Source organism: Salvia splendens, chromosome 8, assembly GCF_004379255.2.
Source record: "Salvia splendens isolate huo1 chromosome 8, SspV2, whole genome shotgun sequence".
NCBI lineage: Eukaryota > Viridiplantae > Streptophyta > Magnoliopsida > Lamiales > Lamiaceae > Salvia > Salvia splendens.
In genome coordinates, this window is record NC_056039.1 from 32,340,483 (window position 1) to 32,365,801 (window position 25,319).

A 25,319-nucleotide genomic window follows, 5' to 3' on the forward strand; every position below is an offset into this window, starting at 1 on the left:
ATTTAGATCATCTCCAGTAAGACTGGACGTCAAATAGCCCTCACATAGCCTTCACACTGCCACATCATCAGCACTACAATTCTCCTGCCACATCAGCTTGCCACATCAACTGGACATCAAATAGCCCTCACATAGCCTTCACACTACCTATCCACATCACTAATAACAATTATATAATTTAATTTACACTCGTATCAACATACGGAATTTAATTTACGAGACAAATACGGAAAATTCGAATAATAATATTAAAATTTTAAAAATACAATAATTTTAAAAAAATACATTTAAAAAAATTACATTTAAAAAAATTACATAAACTTACATAAAAACTAACGCCTTGCAATCCTCCGCGCCCACAACTCTTCAACTAAATCCTTTTGGAGTCGAATATGAGCCTCCGTCTGACGCATGTCGGCATGTGCTTGGAGGAGGGCTTCTTCATCGTCGCCGACTCCTGCCGCGTCGCAAAGTAGGCCTTCTTCGCATCTGATGCGCACCGGATCGTCTTCACAAAGACGGGCCACCTAGGGTATATCCCATCCGCCAAGTAGTAGCCCATATCATGCTGGTTGCCGTTGGCGACAAAACTGATGGCCGGACCGACGCCCTGGCACTGCTTGTTGAAAAGGGGCGACGAGTTGAGGACGTTTAGGTCGTTGTTCGAACCGGCTATCCCAAAATACGCATGCTAAATCCACAACCGGTAATCAGCTACGGCCTCGAGGATCATCGTGGGATTTTTTCCCTTGTAGCCGGTCGTGTAAAACCCCTTCCAAGCAGCGGGACAGTTCTTCCACTCCCAATGCATACAATCTATGCTGCCTAACATTCCCGGGAACCCATGCTGATCCCCGTGCATCCGCAGCAGATTCCGGCAATCTTCGGGGGTAGGCTTTCGGAGATACTGATCACCGAATACTTCGATCACGCCCTGACAGAAATACTTCATACATTCGATGGCAGTCGTCTCACCGATGTGGAGGTATTCGTCCCACATGTCTGCCGCGGTGCCGTAGGCCAACTGCCTGATTGCCGCAGTGCACTTTTGAATAGGGGTGTGGCCGGGTCTGCCAGCCGCATCGTGCCTGAAGCGGAAATACAGATATCGCTGCTCCAAAGCGTTAACAATACGCATAAACAAGTCCCGCCTCATCCTAAAACGACGCCTGAAATGGTTGGCGTTAAAACGCGGCTCCTCTGTGAAGTAATCTGTGAACAGGCGCTGATGTGCAGCTTCATGATCACGATCAACCACTTGTCGACGGTGGACAACTGGTCGTGGGCGAGGTGTCGTCGGCTGCATATAATTCTGCATCCATCGATCAACCTCACGGCTCGTATAGGCATCTAGCTCTTCGTTCATCATACGCTCGTACTCATCCGCATCCCCACCACTACCACCGGCATTACTCATTTCTTAAATTGATCTTGAACAGAAAGTAAGGTAGAGAGAGAGTACTCGTTAAAACAAGTGGTGCGAATGAAAATGACGTTCAAAGCGCGTATATATAGTGTTTTCAAAAGAAAAAAAAATAAAAAATAAAATCTGACGCCGGTTTGACGCCGATCCGGGACCCACAATGGCGCCGTGAGGATCGGCGCCGTGAGGATCGGCGTCGGAACCTGCGTCATCGCGCGAATCGGCATGGCCACGCCGATTTCGCCGACGCCGGTTCCAATGGTTCGGCGTCAGAACCGGCGTCGCGATTTTGACGCCGTTACTGGAGATGCTCTTATAGACATTTCTTTACTTATTCTATCATTCTCTAGTCTATTCTTTCAAGGTGAGGTGGAGAGAGCATTTAGCGGAGGGTGGAGGGTGTTTGTTGCTAATGTAACATCCTAAAAATGAGTTTAGACGGAATTCCCTATTCCAATTAGAAAAATTATGAATTAGAAATTTTCGACAAATAATTTGATGTCGAAGATGATAATAATTAAAGTTATATATTTTAGACTATGACTGTATAGACATTAAGTGATTGAATGGAGATATAAATTAAGATGGTGAGAATTTACATTAATATTCCATCAATTAGTAGATTATATTTTTGATAGATTTCTAAGAAATGTCCGAAAACTTACTAAAGTACTATACTATTTTTATGTCATAAATGAAAAATCAGTACTGATTATATAATAGGAATGTAATATTTGTGTGTGTACGTAGGTATCATATATTTATTAGAGTGAACTACACAAATGGTCCCTGAACTATGCGTTTTGCACGCAAATGGTACCTAAACTTTAAAAATATCGCGGATAGTCTCTTAACTTAGGTGTAATTACATTTTGATACTTTTTCACTATTCATCATAATTTTGCACCAAAAATGCCCCCAAGGCATGAATGACATTTTGGGACTTGCATATCTAGGTACTAGATTTGATATTTTCTTTATCTTTCTCTCCAGTACTAAATATGATATTTTCTTGTAGTTTGAGTAACTAAAATGATATTATTCTCTTTACTTTTTTCAATCACTTTATGTCATATCTTCTTTCTCTCTTTCTTAAAAATTTTAGGAAGTAAAAAACTAAAATAAAAAAATACACTATGAAATTCTTAAATATGGAATAAAATTTAAAATTATAAATTTAATTATCAAAATAAAATTTTTAGCTAAATATAATTTGATTATGGTTCAATAATTTTTTAAATATTAAATATTATGATTAATTGAAAATTAAGAATTTAGTTTTAGTTAAAAAATTAATTTTTAATATTAAAAAATAATCAAATCGCAATCAAAATGAAATTTTGCTACAAATTATTTTTATAATTAAATTTATAATTTTGATTTTTATAATTAATATATTTAAGAATTTCATACTATTTTTTATTTTTATTTTTTACTTCCTAAAATTTTAGAGAAAGAGCGAGAAAGAAGATATGACATAAAGTGATTGAAAAAGTGCAGTGAATAATATCATTTTAGATACTCAAATGATAATAAAACATCATATTTAGTACTAGAGAGAAAGATAAAAAAAATATCAAATCTAGTACCTAGATATGAAAGTCCAAAAATGACCTTCATGCCTTGGGGGCATTTTTTGTGCAAAATTGTGATGCATAGTGAAAAAGTATAAAAAATGTGATTATACCTTAGTTCAGGGACAACTCACAATATTTTTAAAGTTTGGGTATCATTTACGTGCAAAACGCGTAGTTCAGGGACTATTTGCGTAGTTCACTCTATTTATTAAAATGATTTTCTAGAAAGTTCGAGAGAAATGAAAGGTCGGAAAGGTGAGATGATTTCTTTCAATATGAATATTCTGGAAGTATTGGAATAAATACAAATAAAGATAAGAGAATACATTAAAAAAAATCTAGAGAATTGGACATCTTAATAAACAGCTAGCCATTCTCTCATTTTTTAGGGTGGCTTCGGTCCCTTCATCTTATAGCATATCAAGGTCTCAAGTATATGATTTGACTAATATATATGGGAATATATTAATCAGTTTAAATTACAAAATTTATGCTCTGCAAAAATTGGTAAACTAAAAGTAATTATAGAAGTAGTATATTTTAAGTTAGTTCTTAATTTTTTAATTAGGTCTATATAATTGTATATATAATATTATGTGCTAATCGATGATACAGTATGTGATCTGTATATGTGGCTTATGACGTGAAATATGTGATGATATTAAGAGAGTAGGAGTTTAATCTGTTAAACTGATATGACCTGGTGTAAAAGTTTGCTGATGCATTATCGTAGATTATTATTTGAAATAAGTATACTTGACTGTGCTTACGCCCCGTGCTTGAGTGTATTCTGTGGGTACAATTGGCAAGCTATAGGACAACAGCGCTGCATTATCTGTGATCACTCGTCTTCTGGATAACCGAAGCGAGGATCGTTTACTAATTGTTATCTGATCTATCTGATATGCACCCCATGGGTGAGTGGTCTGTACGGAGTCCTCTCGAGGACAAAATCCGCATTTACATCTGATTCTATTTCTGATCTGGTCCGTGATCCTAGTTTGTAACTAAGCACTTAAGAAGGCTATACGTGTTTGATATGTGAAAAATTATATGCTTACATAAAAAGGATCTTATGTGATGCTAAATGATATATTCTGATGCAAGAAGGGTGTGTCTGACATTGTCTGATATGATTCGACATTGTATGATATAAATTGATGTTTGACATTAGCTGTTGATAATTGAGATTATCTACTGAGGTATTATGAAATTATATGAAATAAGGTGTTAAAAGTTGTTAGATGCTATAATGTTATCTTGTGAAATTAGTCATATGTTAAAATAATATGGCTATGTGAAGGTGTCTTGGTAGATGAATTAAATCATAAAATAAGCTACAAATTGATTTGTAATTTGCTATAATTTATAGTACTAAAATTGTGGCATTTTCTATTCGGTCTATCATCGGACGAGTAGGGGATGTTACAGCTAAAATAGGCTAGTGGACTGACAACTGTTTTAACACAACATATATACTAACCATGCAATGAAAAGATAATGTTTGTTTAGGCATAGGTGGTCATGGGACTGGAATGTGATTTGGATCTGACGACATGGCCTTGAACCAAGTTGTTGGCATATACATCATTGGTAAAGAATGGATGATTAAGAGCAGCATTTGTTGTGATCCTTTCCGTTGGATCTTGCTTGAGCAAGTTCTGGAAAACAAAACAACCAACAAAATAGATGGAAAATTGAGTGCATAGCCATCCAGAAAGTAGAACATGTCTATCACTTTTTCCTCAAATTGCTCCTTAGGGAGAAGGAAATCTTCATCAACAAATGGAAAATATCCAAGTATCCTCTCAGCAAATATGCATCCTACGGGCCACATGTCCACTACATATGTAACCTCACTGCGTTGCTCCTTGAACTCGGGTGCTACATAGCTTGTCTACACCTGCATGTGTTAAAATTACATATGTAATGCAATTCTAAAATATTTTATATCAAAAAACATAAACAAGACTATTACCATGTTAGCCCAAGCATAACTTGAGTAAACGGGCTCCTATCACTGTATCTTGATTTCTCGATTTTACTAGAATGTTTGCGGGTCTTAAGTCGCAATGTACCACTGAGTTAGCATGGAGGCTACTGAAGTAGCTAGAAAGAGCGTGTGCACTTTGATATATCTTAATCCACTCGGTCCAGAGGATTCACTAGATCACAGGGTCTAGGAGATCATGGATCTGTCAGAATTCGGTTGTTGGACACACTTTTCTTGCTTAAAAACCCAACCCACTATACTATTGGCTAGTATAGGGAAGTAAAAGATCGATCCCACGAGAACGGATGTGTTAGCATGCATTAAGAGGCTTTTGGGAGAGTTTGGCTGTTGCCACGCAACAAGTGGGTTGAGAAATTAAACTATTAGACTTAGGAAATCAAAAGCAGGTTACTCCATCTACTAGACCGAAGAAACAGAAAGAGAACGTAAGCATGCATGGGTAACAGAAAGGATGATTTAACTAAAGAAACGCAACGACTAAGCTACTTGACCGGGTAAGTTGGCTTCCTAAAATGGCTAACAAAGCGTGAATATGCAATGGGGACCATTTTCCCGAAAATCCGAAAAGATAAATCTTAACATAATAACCATAAAACTTCAATATTAACGAGGCACGTAGTCGAGATAGCGCTCCCGGGACATCTTGCACGTTCACGAGCGTCCAATTCTCGGTGCTGCTGTAGTTGGACTAACTCCCTCGTCCTCCACTTGTCATCTGGAGTCATCATCTGCTTCCAGTTCTTCCGTGGCTTCTTCCTGTTCTCGTTCTCCTATTAACAATATTAAAATAGGACGACCCATTTCGATAGTATTGAAGTGAGTTTTGTTATTGACATATATTTCTGTCGCTATTTATATAGATGAGAACAATATATTAGACACACATATAATTGGATGATATGTGATCTCCATAATATTCAGATTGAATTTATGTACTCCATATGATTTACGATATATAATAGCTAATGATTTCGAATTCTATGCCGTCGAAATATAAATATCATGACAATATTATTGCAATTTGGTGTATACCATAATTGTGTTTAAGTAATTACTTTTTGTATGCAATATATTTTCTTGTTAAATAGTAGATGTACGGAAATGATAAGATAATCTAATTACTTACCAAAATATATAAATGAATTATTTAGATAATACTTATTAAGTTGATCATTACGATGTTTCCACACTATACAGGAGTATAACTTTGGTTATTTAGATAATATTAAGTTGATCATTACGATATTTTTCTAAACATCAATCGAATACTTGTGGTGTTAGACAAGTATTTTGTGGGTGCGTTTTGTTTTTCAAGTGGCAGAAGAATAAAAATGTCTAACTTGTTACAAAATTGAAATTTGTGAATATAACTGAATTTTTTTTAAATATCAGCAATCATAGAACTATGTTTATGCATACTTCCTTAGTCCATAAAAAATAGACAAAGTTATAAATGGCATAAGTTTTAATGTTTAGTTGGTAAAGTAAGAGAAATAGAGGGAAAAGACAGTGGAAATAGTGTTAGTGGTTTGTGGAGTTCACATTTAGAATAATGTGTCAAGTTATTATTTGTTTAAAAATTTTCATATTTAAAATTGGTCTAATTTTGATGAACACCATAAAATAAAAAAGTAGTCTATTTTTTTTATAGACGGTTGTAGTATGATTTAGGTTCATCCAATATTATTACGGAAATAAGTAGTACTGTAATCGTTGCAAATGCAAACAATTCATTCAATCACCAAAATTGCTCAATACAATAGATATTTATATATACATAAAAAATATCCAATTTTAAGAAGTAAAATTTCATACTATATGAATAAATATTGATTGTATAAGTGAATACTTATTTCTCGAAAATGTCTACAAGGAATTTTCAAAATTTTGTCTCTATATATGTCAAAATTCGTGGCATGCCTATTAAGTTTTCTTGCATTTGAAATTTGAATGTATATGCACTTTGTTATTGATATATGTCAAAATTCGTGGCATATATATATATATATATATATATATATATATATATATATATATATATATGGTTGCGTTAAAGACAGAACCATTCTTAAGTGTAGAACCTAGAACTCTACATATTTTATTCATTGGATGAGGAAAAAATGACGGTCAAGATTAAAAATCATACATATTAGACTATGTTTTCACGACATTCCGGACTCAACATGTGAAAAAACTCACATGTTGATGGAAGAATGAATGAAACGAAGAAGAGTCCATGCATGCATTATTTTTTCACTTCTCTGCATTCACCCATTAATAATAGTTTTGGTTGTAATGGGAAGTTGTTGTGCAAATCAACACGATTGGATTAAAAGATCTAACGACCTCCGTTTGGCATTTGTTCTACGTTTAAGAATGGTTCTACCTTGATCACAATCCTATATATATATATATATATATATATATATATATATATATATATATATATATATTTTGTTGTGTCCTTTTCCATTTATTTATACACCAACTTTCTTGTGATTTTCATAAAAAAATCTGATCAATTTAAACACTATGTCTCTCTATGTTCTAAGTTAAGTATATCAATTCTATTGGCAATTGAAACATAAAATGAATATAAAAATATCTCACATCGATGTACACAAAGAGCTTAATCCATTATATAAGTCGCATGTGCCTCTCCTCCTATCACCAATTGGTTTTAGGATGGAACCCATGGATTTCTATTACGAATTTAAACATAATGAAACGTTCATGCCTGGTTGAGTTGTGAAGATATGAGATAACGCGTCTCGATTATGTAATAAAGGTATAGGGTGTCATTTTCATGAATTATTGAGCAATGAAGAATGACCACATTTTAGTGCAACTTAGTTCACTAATATTGGAATTGCTTTATCATTAATAATTTCATATCCTTTCTTCATTGTATATAAATATATTATCCAACTAGAAAAGGTATAGTCGTGTGTGTAGATAATGGTGTTAGGTCAGTTTGATTGCCGCACTTAAAGAGGGATGAGATAATGAGATTTTTCCCTTTTTGAGGTAAGGATGAGTTGTTTGTAAATAATACAGGTGGTCAATTAAGATGATTTTTGTGTAAGATAAAACTAATATCACATTTTTCCACTATGGTATGTTCATGATTTAAAATTTTAGTACTCCTATTTTTTTTGGAGGAAATGAACATCACTCTCCAATAAATCATTATATTCGTCGTCGCCTTGGACGTTGCCCATCCGACGTTCTTCACCCCCACCAACCTCGTATCCGAGCATGTCGGTCAAAAATCGGTTACAAATTGAATAGACACGGACAAAATCGGCATAGTGGTGCATCCAAGGTGAGCAAGAGAGGAAGGTGGAGAAAGAGAGATTGTGAAGGCCAACTAAATCATCTCACCAAATGTTGAGATTGATAATGGGATATAAGAGTGAAAAGCTACTATAGAGACCGGCTTAGACGTGGGCCGAGTTTGAGTATCGAGCTACGATTAGTGCAGAGCTGAATAATCGAACAAGCAATTAAAGAAGGAAAATGGGTGTAGTCGAGGCATGTGCAGAAACCGAATTGAACCATAGTATTACCGACATATTTGAATTAAATCGCTCAATCTTACCATCCAATAATACTACTTGTCAATTTTTAAAAAAAAACTACAATATACAATCAAATAAAAGGGCATAAAAATGTAACGGTGATATTTAATTCAGTAAGCCAAATGCAACAGGAAATTTAATTTTGACTGGAAAAATAAAAGAAAACTCTAATATCAAAATTCATATTTCTTCCATCCCTAGCCAATTAAACAGGATGTCACTTTTTCGAACGATTTTTTTGTTTTCTAATAGCTAAATTAAGATATTTATTTTTATATAGTACTATACACTCCATAATTATATAAAGTTCAAGTACAATTTCAATATTCAACAATCAGTCAAATAAAATTAAACCCACTAATTAAAGACGTATGGTTTAATCTCAAAAACAGTTTGAACATCATCATCAACTCAATTAACCCAAACTATTATGAACAAAAAATTAAAAGTTGGATTATGGTTCAAATCAATCAAAATTAACCAGCACTAACCACTGATTTTCTTCTCCGCATGAATCGGCGGCAAAGGCGAAGAATTCCGGTCAGTTTTCCGTAGCCGGAAGATAAATACGGCGCCGGAAATCGCCAGCAGCGCGACGCCGGTCAGCCCGCACACCGCCGTCGCCACCAGCAACCCCAGCCGCACGTGATCTCTCCTTGACTCGTCACGTGCTCTCTCGCCCGCGCGAGCTCCCAGCCACGTGTCGCTGATGTTCTTCGCCTCCGGCAGCTGCACGGTCGCCGACGACGTCGTTTCGCCGAAGAATGCCATCATTTCCTGCTGCTCGTAGGCGCCGCCGTCTCGCGGCGGCGGCGCCGACGAGCCCTCCTGGAACTCGAGGCCGTGGTCCGACGGCCGGAGGTCCCGGGCGGCGGAGCGGCCGAGGAGGGCGGATAGGGCCACCGCGGCGACGAATTGAAGGAGGATTTTGTTCATTTTTGGGAATTGGATTGGACGATAAAATGAGATGAAATGAGTGATGGGAAATTGGGAGTGTTGATTGTTTTATTCGGTTTTTCTGTAATATTTTGTGATTATTAACTGCAGTAAATAAATTATAATTATCAGGTTTTGGAAACTGGACTCGTGAATTCTTGTCGGAGTGGAACAAAATGGGATGAAGACAGAGCAATTATTGCGTGAGTAAATAGCTACACACTATGTGAACGGTGAACCTACTATTTACTTCAATTTAAATTATAAGTACAGTAAAAAACCATTAGTTTGGATTAAATTTTGATTTATCACGTTATTATATAAAATTAATGGAAAAATTATAAAGTATATTATTAGAGTATATATGTCTTTAACTCAATCGATGTTAAACAGATATATTCTTATTATGAAAATTCGGATAAACATATAAATTCAAATTTCGATTGTTATATGACGCATCAAATACGGTTTCACTCAAATCAAATCCAGTGGTATATCTTTGAACAATTTTAAACTTTATGGTTTTCTAATCGAATTTAAAATTATAAAAAAGACTAGAATTTAATCAAATTTTATGATTTTCTTGCTATCTACACATTTAATGAGTGAGTTGTCTATCACTCATTGGTTTGTAGAGTTTAATTTAAAAAGTTTAATTGATTTTTTCTTCAGTGAATGTAATTGTAACTAATTCTTATAAAATCTATCACCTGCAGCACCTTTTTTACTACCTCCGTCCCTGAAAATTTATCTCATTTTTCCATTTTCGTCCGTCCCCCAAAATTTGTCTCATTTCACTTTTTACCATTTTTTATAGTGGACTCCATATTTCACTAACTCATTCCTACTCACATTTTATTATAAAACTAAAATATAAAAGTAGGACCTACAATCCACTAACTTTTTCAACTCACTTTCCATTACATTTCTTAAAACCCGTGACGAATCAAAGTGGGACAAATTTTTGGGGACGGTGGTGGTAAGTTTTAAAAGGAGATGAGCACGGGAATAAAAGTGGGAGTACCTTTTACCTAAAAAAGTATTCCCTCTCGTCCCTTTGCTTGGACTTTTCTCTCTCGTTTGGCATACTTGCATGTGCAATTCTCATTTGTTTTACCTTTCATGTGAAGGAATACTGTATTTATCATTTCTCTCCAACAATGGTATTTTAAAGTTAACACTTATTTTATGTTGAGGAAAAGAAAATTGACATGCTCACCAAACATATTGTTATTTATCATATTGTTAGTCATATGTTTTCGCAAACCACACTTGCACATCCTCAAGTTGAAGGTCTATATATAGCCTACGTATGATAGATTGTAGTAGTAGTAGTAAATAATTATATCCGTGCTATATTTTTTTTATAACTTAAATATTGTTAAGAGCCCATTGGTGTGAAAACAAACAAGTTTGTGACGCTGAATTGGACTTCCGATAGATAAGAGAAAGTCAAATAATCCCATGGGCTATTCTCCTGGTATATGAATCAAATCTTTATGAAGTGTCATACTATTAATTATATGGATATACACTATGAAATATCACATTTTGTTTCGGTTAAAGTTTCTAACACTCAATTATAATTACATCTCACATTTTAATCCGGGTAAATTAAATTAGACATTTATTGAGATAGCCCAAGCGGTTAATGGGCTATGATTGGGCTTTCAACATCCCTTAGTTGGGCTTTTGTACATACTACTTCCCACAAAACTAAAAAAAAATAAAAATCAATACATTCTCCTCAATTGATGTTTGTCAAATCAGCTCTGACTTTTATCCACGTCAGCACGGTGTCAAAAACCTCCTCCACAAACTCGTTACTCTCCCCGATCAGTTGATGCCACGCGCCGTCGTATACCTTGATCGTCTTGTCCTTGCTCGCCGCGGCCTCGTAGAGCCGCCTCGCCCCCTCGGGATCGCAGATCACGTCCTCGCCTCCATGCAGGATCAGCATCGCCACGTCAACACCCCCACACTCCCTCTTTATACACTCGCAAACACTCAGCAGCTGCTGCGCCGTCGCCGCCGTCGGCCGCCCGCACGTCCTCCTACTCGGGCTCCCCGCCGCCAGCTCCCTCTTCCACCCCTCCCTGTACGACCGCCTCCCCGGCGGCGGCGTGATCGCGATCCTCCACGCCGGCGCCACGTACGCCGCCGCAGGCAGCAGTTTCTCCAGCGGCCACACCGGCTTGAACTTTTTAGACACCTCCAGCATGGCCCCGCTGAGGATGAGGCCACGCCAGGGGGCCTGACAGGCCCCCTGGCGCAGGCAGGCCAGGAGGGCCAGGGCGCCTCCCAGAGACTCCCCATATAGAAAGGCTGGGAGGCCTGGGGGGTGCCTGGCCCTGGCGTCAGCGAAAAAGCGGAGGCAGTCGTCGAGGAGGGGCTGGATGTCGGTGATGTGGTCGCGGGGGCCGTCAGAGAGGCCATGGCCCTGGAGGTCGAGGGCGCAGACGAAGAGGCCGGATTTGGCGGCGGCCACGGCGTTGAGCTCGAAAAGCCAGCCGCTCTCGGAGGTGTAGCCGTGGATCATGCCGAGGAAGGCCGCGATGGGGCGGGAGGGGTCGTTCGGCTGCCATGACTGGGTGAAGATGTTCATGTTTTGGGCGTTGGTGAAGGAGCTCTCTTGGTGGAGGATGTTGTGTTTTTTGTAGAAAGCCTCCTTTGTGAGGTTGCCGTAGGGGCTCTTCTCATTGGCTTCATGAATTGGATGACTCATTTTTTTCTCTCTCTAGAGTGAAAGGGTGTAGAGTTATTGGCCAAACATATAAGGGCTAGGTGCTTTATGATTGGTTGGGAGAGGCTGCCCTCCCAGCTGTATCTACGGTAATGTGAATAAATGAATTTGAATTATTTAGTGTACACTATTAATAAACATGGATCATGGCTAAATCGGCTTATGTTGCACCTTTTTTGTCTTTCGCAATTCAAGTATTGAATTGATTGCATATTTAGAAAATTCAATTAAATAATAAAAGGGCTGAAATCGGGCATGAAACATTAATTGTGACTACGATTTCGACTTGAAATGACATGGTTGCGGAGTATGAGAATGTGTTACAACGATTTCGAATATGGCGCCAAAAGATAGGCACGTTCAAATAATAGTAGTGACTACACAACCCATTATTCTTTATCCACCTTGTATTATTGTATATCACATTGCAAAGTACTTAAAAAGGACAACGTAAAAACATTGAAGAAAATGAAAATAAGCAAAATTTGTTATATATTCTATATTCAACCTTGCATTTTACTAAACTAAGTGAACTCATCCCTTAAATAGCCCCACTACACATTTCTTGTGTGTTAATTTGTTATATATTCTATATTCAACCTTGCATTTTACTAAACTAAGTGAACTCATCCCTTAAATAGCCCCACTACACATTTCTTGTGTGTTAATTTGTTATATATTCTATATTCAACCTTGCATTTTACTAAACTAAGTGAACTCATCCCTTAAATAGCCCCACTACACATTTCTTGTGTGTTATGAGGATTCATATAGTGGATGCTCTAAATTAGCATAGTAATATATCTCAACTCTTGTTCTATGTATCTCTTTCAGTCGGCAAATTTAGGATGGACAAGTGAGGGTGGCCGCCCCGCTCAGACACTCAAACCACCAGAATGTCCTCATTTTCTCTAATTAGGATCTGTCGATAAAAACTATGGCTACCTCTAAATTTGTTCAATTTTTAAAGAGATAACAGAATATCAAATGACCTAATTTTTTGAATTTCTTAAGCACACATTGTGAAATTTTAAAAAGCCATTCTTTCTCACTCGTTTATTCACTTCAAACTGGAGACTATTTTCACCAAATGAATCCTCCAAAATTATGCCATGGATGCCAATACCTCTGCGAACAACTTGTCCAATAGCCAACTAACACGTGTCAGCTACTTGTTCCACGTGAAATTATGCTGCTAGTTAACCAATTCATGTTTCAACTGCAAACCACATGAGCTGGTGATCAAACATCAACATCAAAGAATTAATGATATGCCTGAACAGGTAAATTGCTGTTCCATTCCAAAAAGTTTGAACTGCCGCCATAAATTTTGTAAAGTGAGGTGGTAGTTTATCTCTCATAAAAGTCGCCATTTCCATTATAGCATTCACCGTAGAAATAGCCTGGCCATAGCTCAGCCATAACTTAACAAAAACTCCGCTTGTCATATCAGCAGCACTAACAACTCCTCCTGCCACATCATCAGGACAAACAACTAGACAAGCAATAGCCCAACCATAGCCTAGCCACAATAAACAAAATTATAAAAATAAATAATTAACAATCACACAAAATACGGAATTAAATGTACGATACAGATACGGAAAAACTCAATAATATTATTAAAAATTAAAAAATACATTAATAAAAAAAATTACATAAATCTAAAAAAAACTCCTCCTCCACACACGAGCCCCCCGCCTCCGCCACACTCGTCGCCACCGCCGTTGTCGCCGCTATCCGGGACCCCCAAATCTGCGGCATCTGAGCCCGCATCTGAGCCCCCCACATGTGCCGCGGCGGTGGTTAAATCGACTTGCATACTCACGAGCATAGCGTGGAGAAAACTCTTCTCCTCGGGGTCAGTTGTCGCCCTCCATTCAGCTAAGATCTTGTACATCTGAGCTCGCGTTTGTTGACGCGCGAAGAAGGCGAGCTCAGCTGTCGACCCGCCAACAGGGGGGATGCCGACTGGGCCTCCTGGGAGGCCTGGCGAGCCCGTTGCGCCCGTCTTTGACCAACCGGGCGAGTGCGGCGAGCAAAAGCGGGAGGATTCGGGAACTCCTGTGCATCCTCGAGGAGGTCGTGGGAACCGCCGCTGCTGCCGCCGCTGTAATCACCGGTATAGTTCAGGCGCTGCTTCTTCGGCCAGCCAGCTTCGACACCTGCCCGAAACTTCTCGGAGTCCATCATCACCTTATAGCAGTTCCAGTAGGTGAACTCCTTGTAAAGATCGGTGATACGAGCATTATTTAGTTAGTTAAATTAAAGATTTACGTATCTTTTCCGCATCTTTGTTTATTTGCGTATCTTTTCCATATATTTGATTTCTTGTTAAGTAAGTTAGTTATTAGCATTATAAATAGAAGTTATTGTAATCATTTGACAAATCAATCAAAAATATCAATATTATCGTTCATTCTCTTCTTCAAGTGAGAAAACCGTCGTGCTCGACGGGCACTCGCCCGCGACAAATATTTATCGATCGCCGATCTACGAACGCCGATCAGCCCTCAATGAAAGCACCAGATGTTAAGGACTCAATTCCTCAACGGTGATCGGCGGCTGGCTGCTCGGCGATCAAGATAACTTCCGGCGTCCTGAGATAGGATTAGCAGAGATTCTAGTTTCGTGCTGTGCGCGGAACTCCTCCGTCGGGCAGCGGTGAACTAGGGTTAGGATACTTCACGGTTTTTTTGTGGGCAAAATAATATTTTCATTCATTGATTCCATAAAATGATTACATCATTCCCTATTTATAATACTAAACCCTAACTTACCGAACAAGAAAATAATATATGAAAAGATACTATGAATCAAAAGATAACTAAATAAAAGATATGGAAGATATGGCAATGTCTTGTATCAGTCTCGTATCTCCCGGGCACGGGGAAGGCTTTCTCCGCCATCCTCCTGCAGTCTTCGTTAGTTTGGTCACTGGACTGCATGTGGAGGGCGTTGGTGTACAAGCCCGAAAATCAGGAGACCGCAGCTCTGATTCGGTCCCACCCTTTCCGGCACTCCTCCCTGCTGCGTGGTCGCCCCTCCGGGCAAAATGTCTTGTAGGCTGCTGCTATTTTAGCCCACAAGTTGACGATCCTCTGATTGTTCGAGGCGAGGGGATCATCGAAAACACTCACCCACGCCTTGGACAGCGCGACGTTCTCCGCGTCCGTCCACTTCCTCCGTGTCGGACTGTCGTCACCAGCCGGCTACGACGACTCGTCGACCACCCTCTTCCCCCTCTTCTTCTTTGGCGCGCCCTGACCCCGCCCTACTCCCCCCGTTTGAACGGGAGTGTCCGCATCCCCGAGATCTATCCCCAACTCCTCTAGGTCGAAAGTCTCAATCCCAGTGAATTGCGTCTCCGTTGGGGTCGATGTGTGCGAAGAAGCAGTAACAAAATCAAAACTGGGGCGATAGACGTTGTCCCCCCCGGCGTCCCCTGCATCCCCGGGTACCCCGGCATCATCTGCATCCCGGGTTCCCACCCCGACATCATCTGCATCCTGGGTTGCATCCCCGGTACCCCCTGCCCACCCGGCATCGCCGGCACCCCCGGCATCCCCTGCCATCCCGGCGTACCACCCCCGGATGCCATCCCGGGCATCATCTGCTGCCAAGGGTACATGTTGTAGTACCCGCCCATCGGACCCCATCCACCTCCCACGGGTACCGTGGGAGTTTGAGACCCGCTCGTCCCTGGAGTAGGCTGGTTGTTGTGCTCCATTTCGCGTTGTTGCTCTTGTACATAAATTAAGATAGAGAGAATACTCGTTAAAACAAGTGGTGCAAATGAAAATGACGTGCAAATCGTGTATATATAGTGTTTCGAAAATTAAATAAAAGAAAATCACTGGCCGATCACTCGCCGATCGGGAGCCTGCAATGGCGGCCAGTTGATCGGCGAGCGCATCGGCCAGCGCTCGGGAATCGGCGTGCGCTCGCCGTTTTTCTCGCCGATTTGGCGCTCACCGGCTGCAATGGTTCGGCGAGCAGACCAGCGAGCGCCAGGGATCGGCTAGCCGGTCCGCTCGCCCCCATTATGGATGCTCTTAATATATTTGACTGATGTGCAAAAGCTACTAGCTTTGACGGCTTTAAATGCCTTGTTTTCACCTCTCACTAAATCAGAAATCATAATAGCATGAATCATGATTATGATATTGATTAGTACATGTATTTATGATTAATACAGAGCAAATCGTTCATTGAAAAATAAAATTTTAACAATAATTTTAGAGTGAATTCACAAAACTCGAAAAAAATGCATTCCTCACAGTTGATATGATGTACTCTGCAAATCTAAGGTTCAAGTTTACATATGATTAGCTCTACCACACATTTAGAGAATGATGTAGTTAAAAAGTATCGGCAAACTGATCAAATTAATCAGCAGATGGTTCAGAATAACCCTGTTTCTGTTGATGACCGACTGTGTGAGTTGTTTCCTTTTGATGCATGTTTTACACGCAGTTGTCATCTATGGCCATTTCCTTCCATTTCTTGCATAATCGTGCTCCACGCGAACAATGCAGCTCCAATGGCAGGTTCGACCTTAGAATGTCAGACACACCGTCAGGCACAGACCTATTTTCCTTGTCTAAGCAAGTTGGAAGATGCAAAGAGAGCAAGCAAGTTGGAAGATGCAAAGAGAGCAAAAGGCCGAAGAACCATTTGTAACAACACCAAACATAAAAGGGGGGTGACATTTATCTCATACTAGATGGAAATATAGATGGTAATCGGCCAGCAGAGGGAGAGCAAACAATAACCAATCTCTGTGATGGAATAATTTGAGGAAAATGGATACAACTCTAGGAATGTGTATGTGCAATAATGGATCATACAAGAGGAAGGCTAACCTTTGGTCTTATAGGGCAAGCCCCTGGAAAGGCCTTCAAAATCAAGTTAGTAACTTCATTTCCGATATCCCACCTCTTGTTGGCTTCGAGGACCCCACCAACCATGACAATGGGGAAAGTACCCTTTTCATCTGCATTACTTTTACTTACTTTCAGTTGTTGTATATGAGGTGTGAGAGCTCAGTGAAAGTTGAGCAGATAGAGATTCGATGGAGGAGTTAACGGCATAATATTACGTGTCTTCATGTTACAGTTGCAACAATATGATCACACATGCTTAGAGCACTTTGTATGTCTTTTATGCCAAGATAAATGAGAACACACCTTCTCCAGCCAAATGTAGTCGTTGGACAACAGCTTTCACGCTCAAAGCCAATTCTCGGACTGCATTGCTCAGGATCTCATCTGCAATCTGATCACCAGCTTCAGCACAAGATACCACAACAGGGACTAGCGCAGCGATTCTGGCCCAAGAAGAATCTGCATAGGTCCACCTAAATTCCAATAAGCAAGAAATAAAAAGAATGGTGATATAGTTAAGATATGTGTTATACTCATTGTAAATTTTCAAGTAACTGATTAACTTCTTGTAATACACATGGAACTGCTCTATCCAACCATGCAGAGAACGAATGGATTATAAATAACCTTTTTTATACTAAAATATCTTAGTTTGTCCCTCATGAACTCTAATCTCACTTAGTCCTAGAAAGACAGCTAGGGACATCTAAACATACAGGTTAGAATTCATAAGTGCTCAGCTAGCATGAGCAAATCCAGCAAAATTATAACAGCTATTTAGTTGTTCATTACATGAGTTTGGGATATGTTTGTTTTGACCAAAGGAACAAATTTTTCAAGGTAGTTTGTTTGGCAATAGAAAAATTGCAGTTTTATAAGTTATAAAAGGGCAAAACAGAGGCAAAAAACGCATTCTGATCTCTAGCACGGAAAAATCAAAATACCATCATGAACTCACTCATTCCATTGCAAAATAATTTGTACAGAGGCACGCTGGGGGAATCTAACTCTATATAGAGCAAAAAACAGCAAGACCATAAGTAGCCTGTTTGGCAGCAGCAGCAGCAGCATGGACAGCGTTCATAGGGGATAAGTTTCTGCAAAGACATACCCTATGATTTCATCGGGAGATGAAAGACCAAGTGACTGCAGAATACAGTTTGTTAGCATCGTTGCTGGACCACGCCCATCATGAGCCTTCATCACTGCTGTCAATGCCCGAGAAGCAATTCCGTAACCACTGGAAGCATTAGCAAGTCACTGTTCTAATTCAGCATATAGAATAATATATGCAGTATACATTATGTACAAGCACAATGTATCACTAAGATATGATGCATCTACAGTTCTACACCCAGCATTTCAAACTCTATAGGAACAGTAACATCACCAACTTTAAGGTTTATACAAGTTTCATTCATTTTTTAACAAGAACAGTACGTAGTATAAACACAGCTCTTCAATATATAGTGGGATATTAAAGACATGAAACAGATTATCCACACTATCTGCAATACTGACTGATCAACTTCAGTTTTCTGACTATAGTATACCTGTAAATTAACTGGTCATGCCTCATCCAATGTTAAAATATTAAACTAGTTCCATAAAGACTTTTAACATCATAATTTATCAGAGCTCATTCAGGAAAGAGATAGTCTAAAAGAAGAGTCGCCAGAAAGTTCTGAACATACCTGCCCCAGTCACCTAATACTGGCCCTGCACCAGCAGAGCGGGCTTCTTTTCCATCTTCAGTAAACCCATAAGCAATACATCCAGTGCCCGCAATTAAAACACACCCATGAAGTCTCCCCATTGTCCCACTTGCAAGAGCTACTACAGCATCATTCTGCACATATATCTTTACATTGCGTGGAAATATATTCCTGAAACAATGATTACACAATCAAAACCAATTCAAAAGATGGTGCAACCATACAACCAAAATTAACAAAAACACCTGACGTACTTGACATAATTTTGCATTAAAAGAAGCAGCTTCAGCTTATGTTTCTAATAAAATTGCATCTAGTTAGCACCAGATCTTCTATACTCAATTTTTACTATTGCATTTCATTTTTTAGAAAGATTTAGCCTTCAGTAGTTCTCGAGCTTTCTCTTGCAAGTTCTATGAACATGAAAAGGAAATGACAAAATCAACGAATACAGCTTTTCACATTATTTCACTCTAAAAAAATACAATAAAAGGTTCACTATATTATGCTAGCTTGATTCTAAAACAAAACAGTTATTTAGCTACCAATGACTGTCTTAATATGTTTCTATCACAACCTCATGCACGGAGGACTTAAGAAGATCTTAACTTCCATCGTTTACATTATACAGAGTTTAGCATTCGAATTTTCTCAAGAAATCAATATACCAGTCTGACAATCATTGATGATGTATTTCTTCAGCTCTTATAAGAATATAAACATCCACATTGCACATACCACTAGTCTTATTTCAGAACAAGCGATAAGAAAACCAAATTTCTAATCAGTCAAAGAAGATTCGGATTAGTCAAATTTAACAGAGACGTGATACCTAATCCAATTCAAGACCCTTTCCTGATCTGATGGATGATTCACACCAGAAACTCCTAAGCATATAGCAAGAACTGCTGAAAGATTCTTGCCAGCCCTAGAAAGAGCTTCATTTATAACTTGTTCAAGTGTTTCTCTGGCCGCAGTTTCTGTAAGCACGATGCCAAAAAGCAATAAAGATTTTATAAACTGAGAAATAAAGTTCCATACCGTTCTACTCTTCCATTGTCATTCTCCAAAATACAAAGGACTTAATTCAAAAATAAACTTCTTAGCTTATCTTCTACATATATTTTACAACAAAATACTTAATTGACATTGCCAAATACTTAAGCACATCGTCCATAGCTGCAAAGTTCCTTTCCAATACACCATTCAAGGAGAACATGTAAGTTTAACAAGTCAAGATATGAAAATTTTGTCATGCCACATTCAGAAGCAGGAAACCTAGGTGCTGATGATCGATATCAATTTCACTAGTGCCTAATTGAAATTGCAATCCATTCCATCGCATGATCAGGAGTACCTCCAACGCTGTTGTGGTTAGAGCAACCGGCGGCGGCGCGGCCGAGAACGGGGATAGGGTCGGGCAATTGGCGGTGGTCGGAGAAGGGTAGAAGCGGCAAACAAACGCAGACGGTGGAAGTGGTGCCGCCGTCCACCCCCAAAATCACCCCTTCTTCCGCGCTACGACCCTCCTCCGATTCAGAACCCATCGCCGATCGTTTCTTTCCTTGATATTTTATTTTCCTTTTTTTATTTTTTTTGGGAATATTTTGCTGAATTACGAAATTGTGATTACTCCATTGGCGACGGAGAAGGCGGAGGAATCCAACGCTTTGAACTGTAGTAATTCCCACCAAATACAGTTTTGTTGCGCTGTCGAAATAACGCTTTACTAACATTGTATGGTATATAGTTCAAAAAAGAAATAACTGCATCGAAGGAACTGCAGAGAATGGCTGGTTGTAGTAATTTATTGCCTTTTTCAATATTCTTATTCCAGCAAAACACTCTTATGTGGGTTTTCTGTTTATTTTCTTATATTGTGGAGTAATTTGAGTATTGTAAATTGGAAATACTAATGTAAATCACAAACTTCTGTTGGTTTGAAATTTGGATAGTGACATTAATATCGTTGATCTTGATTTCTTTTTATGTCAATGAATAATAACTATGAATTTAGTTGGGTTGGAATGACTTAATACGCAAATAAATTTTACTATTGAATATGAATGATAGTTAATGCGGAAATGTAATTTTGTTCGTGTCCTTAATGAAATCAAATTAGGGTTTATTGTAGAGTTGGACACATAAAAAATATTGGTAGAGATTATGATTTTTAAACTTTATTGAAAAATGTATTAATTAGATGATTCGGATCATTAATACTACAGTTTTTACATAACAAATTGGGATCTGCATAATAGTCTCGTAGTAATTAATTGCTTGCATGACTTTATATTTATATTAACTTAATAGATAAATTAATTACGTAGATTGAATATAAAATCGTTAGACGATAGGAATATAAAATATCTTTCAATAATTTTTATGATAAGATTTAGATGCAACCATTGAAACACAGCATATATCAATTGAGCCATCAAAGTTCAAAACTGTGTAAAATATGTGCAACAATTTGATTTATCAATGATTATATTTTTTATATACACATTGTGCAATAGTAGTATTTTATACAACTTCAAACGAAAATAAAATTAATTTGATGTGTTTCGGTTTCTTAAATACCACATTAATTAGTTCCCGTGCCTAATTAACCCCAACGCACAAGACAATAATAATAATAATAATTATTATTATTATTATTATTTTAATTTTTATTTATTTTTTTTGGGGGGGGTACTTAAGCTCCTATTAAGCAATTCTATTTTGCGTCAAATCAGAATTTTTAAAAAAATATTACTGCATCAACTAATTCTTATTTTTTTTACTAAGCAATTCTATTTTTTTGGAGGGAGGGGGGAGTATTATTTAATTTCTTAACTATTAAAATGAGAATTTTGTTCCCTGCATCAACTAATTCTTATCTTTATCTTTTTATTACTTCTTTTTGTTTCAAAATGAATATAAAGAAACTATAATAAAACTACGATACTTTCTTGAGATTTGTTAAATTTATGTAAGTTTAATCTTTGGTTTAATTTAAAAGAAAATTCAGTTAAGAAAGTGTGAAGTGTCTTTTTAGCAATGATTTCTCATTTACCTAATTTTGAAATGAGATATTTGTTCCATGCAACTAAATATTTTTATCTTTGATAATTCTCATTGATTCAAGATTTAATACTTCAAAATTAAAATATCATGAGATTTGTTCAATTTATACACATTGTGTTTAATTCTTGTATCAATTTCAAAAGAAATTTTGTTAAGAAGAAATGTCTAACATATAATAATAATTTATTTTATTATTGAGTGAACTACATAAATAGTAATATTTCACTTTCGCACATAAATAGTTCATCTATGACACAAATGAGAAAATATATATGTTTAGAGGATATTTTGGGATGAAAATCGCATCAGGTACTAAAAATGTGATTTATAGGTATAAAAACGATATAAAATAAAGATCGGGTACCATTTAACTTTCATCTCATTGAATATGAGAAACATCTTATCAACTAAATTACACTTCACGGTCCGGTAAAACAACAACTTGTCCGACCTTTATTTACTAAACAAAAATATGAATTGATAATGATATAAAAAATAAAGTCGCAATGTTGAAAAATACTTTTAAACTGAATTGACTCTATGAAAATGAAAGAGTTGATAATTATTCGTCGATTAGATTTTGACATCATTAGCTGGTGGAGTACACTACATGTTACTTCATAATTATGATTTTAAAATTTATTCAACGACCAACATAATTAAATGGATTAGTTAAACCACTGCATTAATTACGACAATAACAATTGCAAAATGTTTCCCATCGAAAGGCCCAAATCAACTAATTGTGTTACGACAAAGGCATGCAGCATTGTCTGAGACATTACACAATGCTTGATCTCAATTATCAAACACACATATAAATATATCAAAATCAAGATCGAATATCTCGACATCGATCATTTTTGTTTTTATCGGTAACGGATAATGCAAGTAATATTTTATATGTTGATTTATATTTTTAGATCGCGTAGGATTATAATCATAGTTATTTTAATGAAATCATGCATGGTTTTAACCAAGTACAAATAGCACGTAAGATCGAAAACATGTTTAATTAAATTTCTATAAAGCATTTTTCTGTTTAATTATATTGTTATTATTATTGCTTTTTATAGTTTTATTACTAATAGTGAGCACTCATACTAATTTAGCGTGTAATAACATAATGTTATACTTACAGACATTGCCTAATGCCTAATCATCAGTCTTGTTTAGTTCGTAATCATTATTTATTTAATTTTTATATACTTTAGTAGTTTGTTTATAAGAGCATCCACAGTGGGGCGGAGGTTAGCCCGCCCGATACATCCTCCGCCCTATCGTTCGCCCACCTACGGTGGGCGGACGATGCGCCCTCCTTCCTCCGCGCCCTGTGCATCGTCCGCGGGCGATCATGCAATTTTTGCATCCTCCGGACTATCCTCCGCCCCATTCCGGGGGTCCGGACGATGCAACACAATTTTTTTTTTGTTTTTTTATATATTTTCTTCTATATATATCACCAATTCTTTTACTTCGTTTCACATCTTTCACTCCACTCTCTTCCCCATCTCAATTTCTCTCTAAATTCAATAATGAATCCGACGATTTTCCATATTTGCAAACATAAAATATAAAAAATAAAAAACAAATTCTGACAATAGGATTTGGCTTTAATTTGCGGTGTTTTTATATTTATTTTTGCTACTTGATATATTTGCAAACATAAAAAATAAAAAACAAATACTACAAAATAGGAGTTAAAACTATAGGGCGGACTATAGAGCGTCCCACTGCAGGTGGATAGGGTGGAGGATAAAATGCTGATATGGGCCATATGGCGGAAGATAGGGCGGACTATAGGGCGCCCCATTGTGGATGCTCTAATTAATAGTAGTACCTTAAATGTCGTTATTTATATCGATAATTTTATATAAAATTCAAAATTTGAATTGTCTTTTATTATTTTTAGAGTTATAAAAATGACAAGGTATTATTTTCTTATAATTTGTGAAATTAATGATATTAATAGTGTAAATTAAACGATTTTGATGTGTACATAAGATATGTTAGTAGTATAAAATATCTTTTTGTTCTTATATAAATTTAATTATTTTTTTTATAATTACTAATGGTATCCATTGGCGGTTTCAGTGACCATTTGGTTAAAGATGGACGAGTCTCATTCCACTCGACCACACTCTTTGAATTATAAAATTAATTATTTTAAGCACTTATATTACGAAGACAATGTGCTACTATTATTGAAATTTAATTGCCCCATCTAATTTACCCATACGGCAGCCTGATACAGTTAAAATTTAAATAATCTGAATTGAGAATTGGAAGAACCATGACGACGAGACTCTTTTATAATCTAAATTCGTTGCGTGACTGACAATTGTGGTTTCAAATTTGGTCATTAATTCAAATGTCATAAATATCTCTAAATCGAGACATTTCCGTAAAAATTAGAGGTATAAATTACACAACATATTGCCTTCTGAATTAATTGGGATACAGAGTGGTATATACTCCGTAGTTTAATTGATAAATTGGGGCAGACTAAATTTAGAATTAAGCTAGTAAGTATACTAGTACTTTACAAGAGGAGATGCATATAATTAATTAATACATTGTCTAATTAATCCAATATGTAACACGTATATTAACTTGCAATATGCATGACACCGTCAATCACGATAACTAAGGTCACATCAAATTAAACACAATTCTACAAAATAAGATAATTAGAAACATTCACTTTATATGAATTTGATATCTACATCTACACCTACCATACTAATTGTTGGTGCCGGTGGATAACTCAAACCCCAAAAATAGAGATTTCCATTGTTAAAATTCTAATATTTTGTCTCACATCGGCTTGGTGATGATCTCATCTCTTCAATATAAGTGTGGATAACCCTCCCCCTTACGAGGCCTTTTAAGGGGTGAGTGACACATTTCTAATATGGTATCAGAGCGGGCTCAAGTCGATGATGGAGTTTATTTTCTTTATCTCTTCTCTTGCATACCCACTTGATAGAAGTCCGATGTGTCATTCCGGCCCACACGTGAGGGAACGTGTTAAAATTCTAATATCTTGTCCCACATCAGCTTGATGATGATCCTATCTCTTCTATATAAGTGTGGATAACCCTCCCCTTATGGGGTGAGTGACCCATTTCTAATATTCATTTCCTCAACCAAAGGGGAGAATTATTGTGGTGGATGAACCATCAACAAATAGGAACACGACACAACACAACAAATATGTCAAAGATGCCCAAAAATCATTATTCAAACACATGGATTGTTTATTTTGGAATTTTTTACTCAAGTCCAAGTATTTCCACCGGCAAAAAAGTATCAAGATGGACTTCGAATAATCGCTCGTCGTCAATAAAGAATTGCAATAAAAGTTTGTGTTAT

General features: G+C 37.3%; 3 protein-coding genes across 3 annotated transcripts; all 3 read right to left on the reverse strand.

Moving 5' to 3' along the window:
* Window positions 1-9,081: 9,081 nt before the first annotated feature.
* On the reverse strand, window positions 9,082-9,531 carry LOC121746099. The gene has a single exon (XM_042140017.1). It carries the CDS (start codon window positions 9,529-9,531, stop codon window positions 9,082-9,084), a length of 450 nt encoding a protein of 149 aa, XP_041995951.1.
* A 1,747-nt stretch (window positions 9,532-11,278) lies between these two features.
* Window positions 11,279-12,256, reverse strand: LOC121746100 (caffeoylshikimate esterase-like). The gene has a single exon (XM_042140018.1). The coding sequence runs from the start codon at window positions 12,254-12,256 to the stop codon at window positions 11,279-11,281; it is 978 nt and encodes a 325-aa protein (XP_041995952.1).
* Window positions 12,257-16,481: 4,225 nt separating this feature from the next.
* Window positions 16,482-20,583, reverse strand: LOC121744125 (N-acetyl-D-glucosamine kinase-like). The gene is made up of 7 exons (XM_042137564.1): window positions 20,233-20,583; window positions 19,708-19,855; window positions 18,855-19,046; window positions 18,272-18,400; window positions 17,464-17,633; window positions 17,140-17,270; window positions 16,482-16,831 (listed from the first exon to the last, which is right to left on the reverse strand). The coding sequence occupies exons 1-7, from the start codon at window positions 20,420-20,422 to the stop codon at window positions 16,754-16,756; spliced, it is 1,038 nt and encodes a 345-aa protein (XP_041993498.1). The 5' UTR covers window positions 20,423-20,583; the 3' UTR covers window positions 16,482-16,753.
* Between the last annotated feature and the right edge of the window lie 4,736 nt (window positions 20,584-25,319).

Bases quoted from the DNA above. Each gene is read 5' to 3' on its own strand.
- LOC121746100 (XM_042140018.1), bottom strand. From the start codon at position 12,256: ATGAGTCATCCAATTCATGAAGCCAATGAGAAGAGCCCCTACGGCAAC.
- LOC121744125 (XM_042137564.1), bottom strand. From the start codon at position 20,422: ATGGGTTCTGAATCGGAGGAGGGTCGTAGCGCGGAAGAAGGGGTGATT. The intron at 17,634-18,271 runs GTATGTCTTTGC...ATTGGAATTTAG, and splicing joins TCTCCCGATGAAATCATAGG to GTGGACCTATGCAGATTCTT. The intron at 16,832-17,139 runs GTTAGCCTTCCT...TGACATTCTAAG, and splicing joins CTTGCCCTATAAGACCAAAG to GTCGAACCTGCCATTGGAGC.
- LOC121746099 (XM_042140017.1), bottom strand. From the start codon at position 9,531: ATGAACAAAATCCTCCTTCAATTCGTCGCCGCGGTGGCCCTATCCGCC.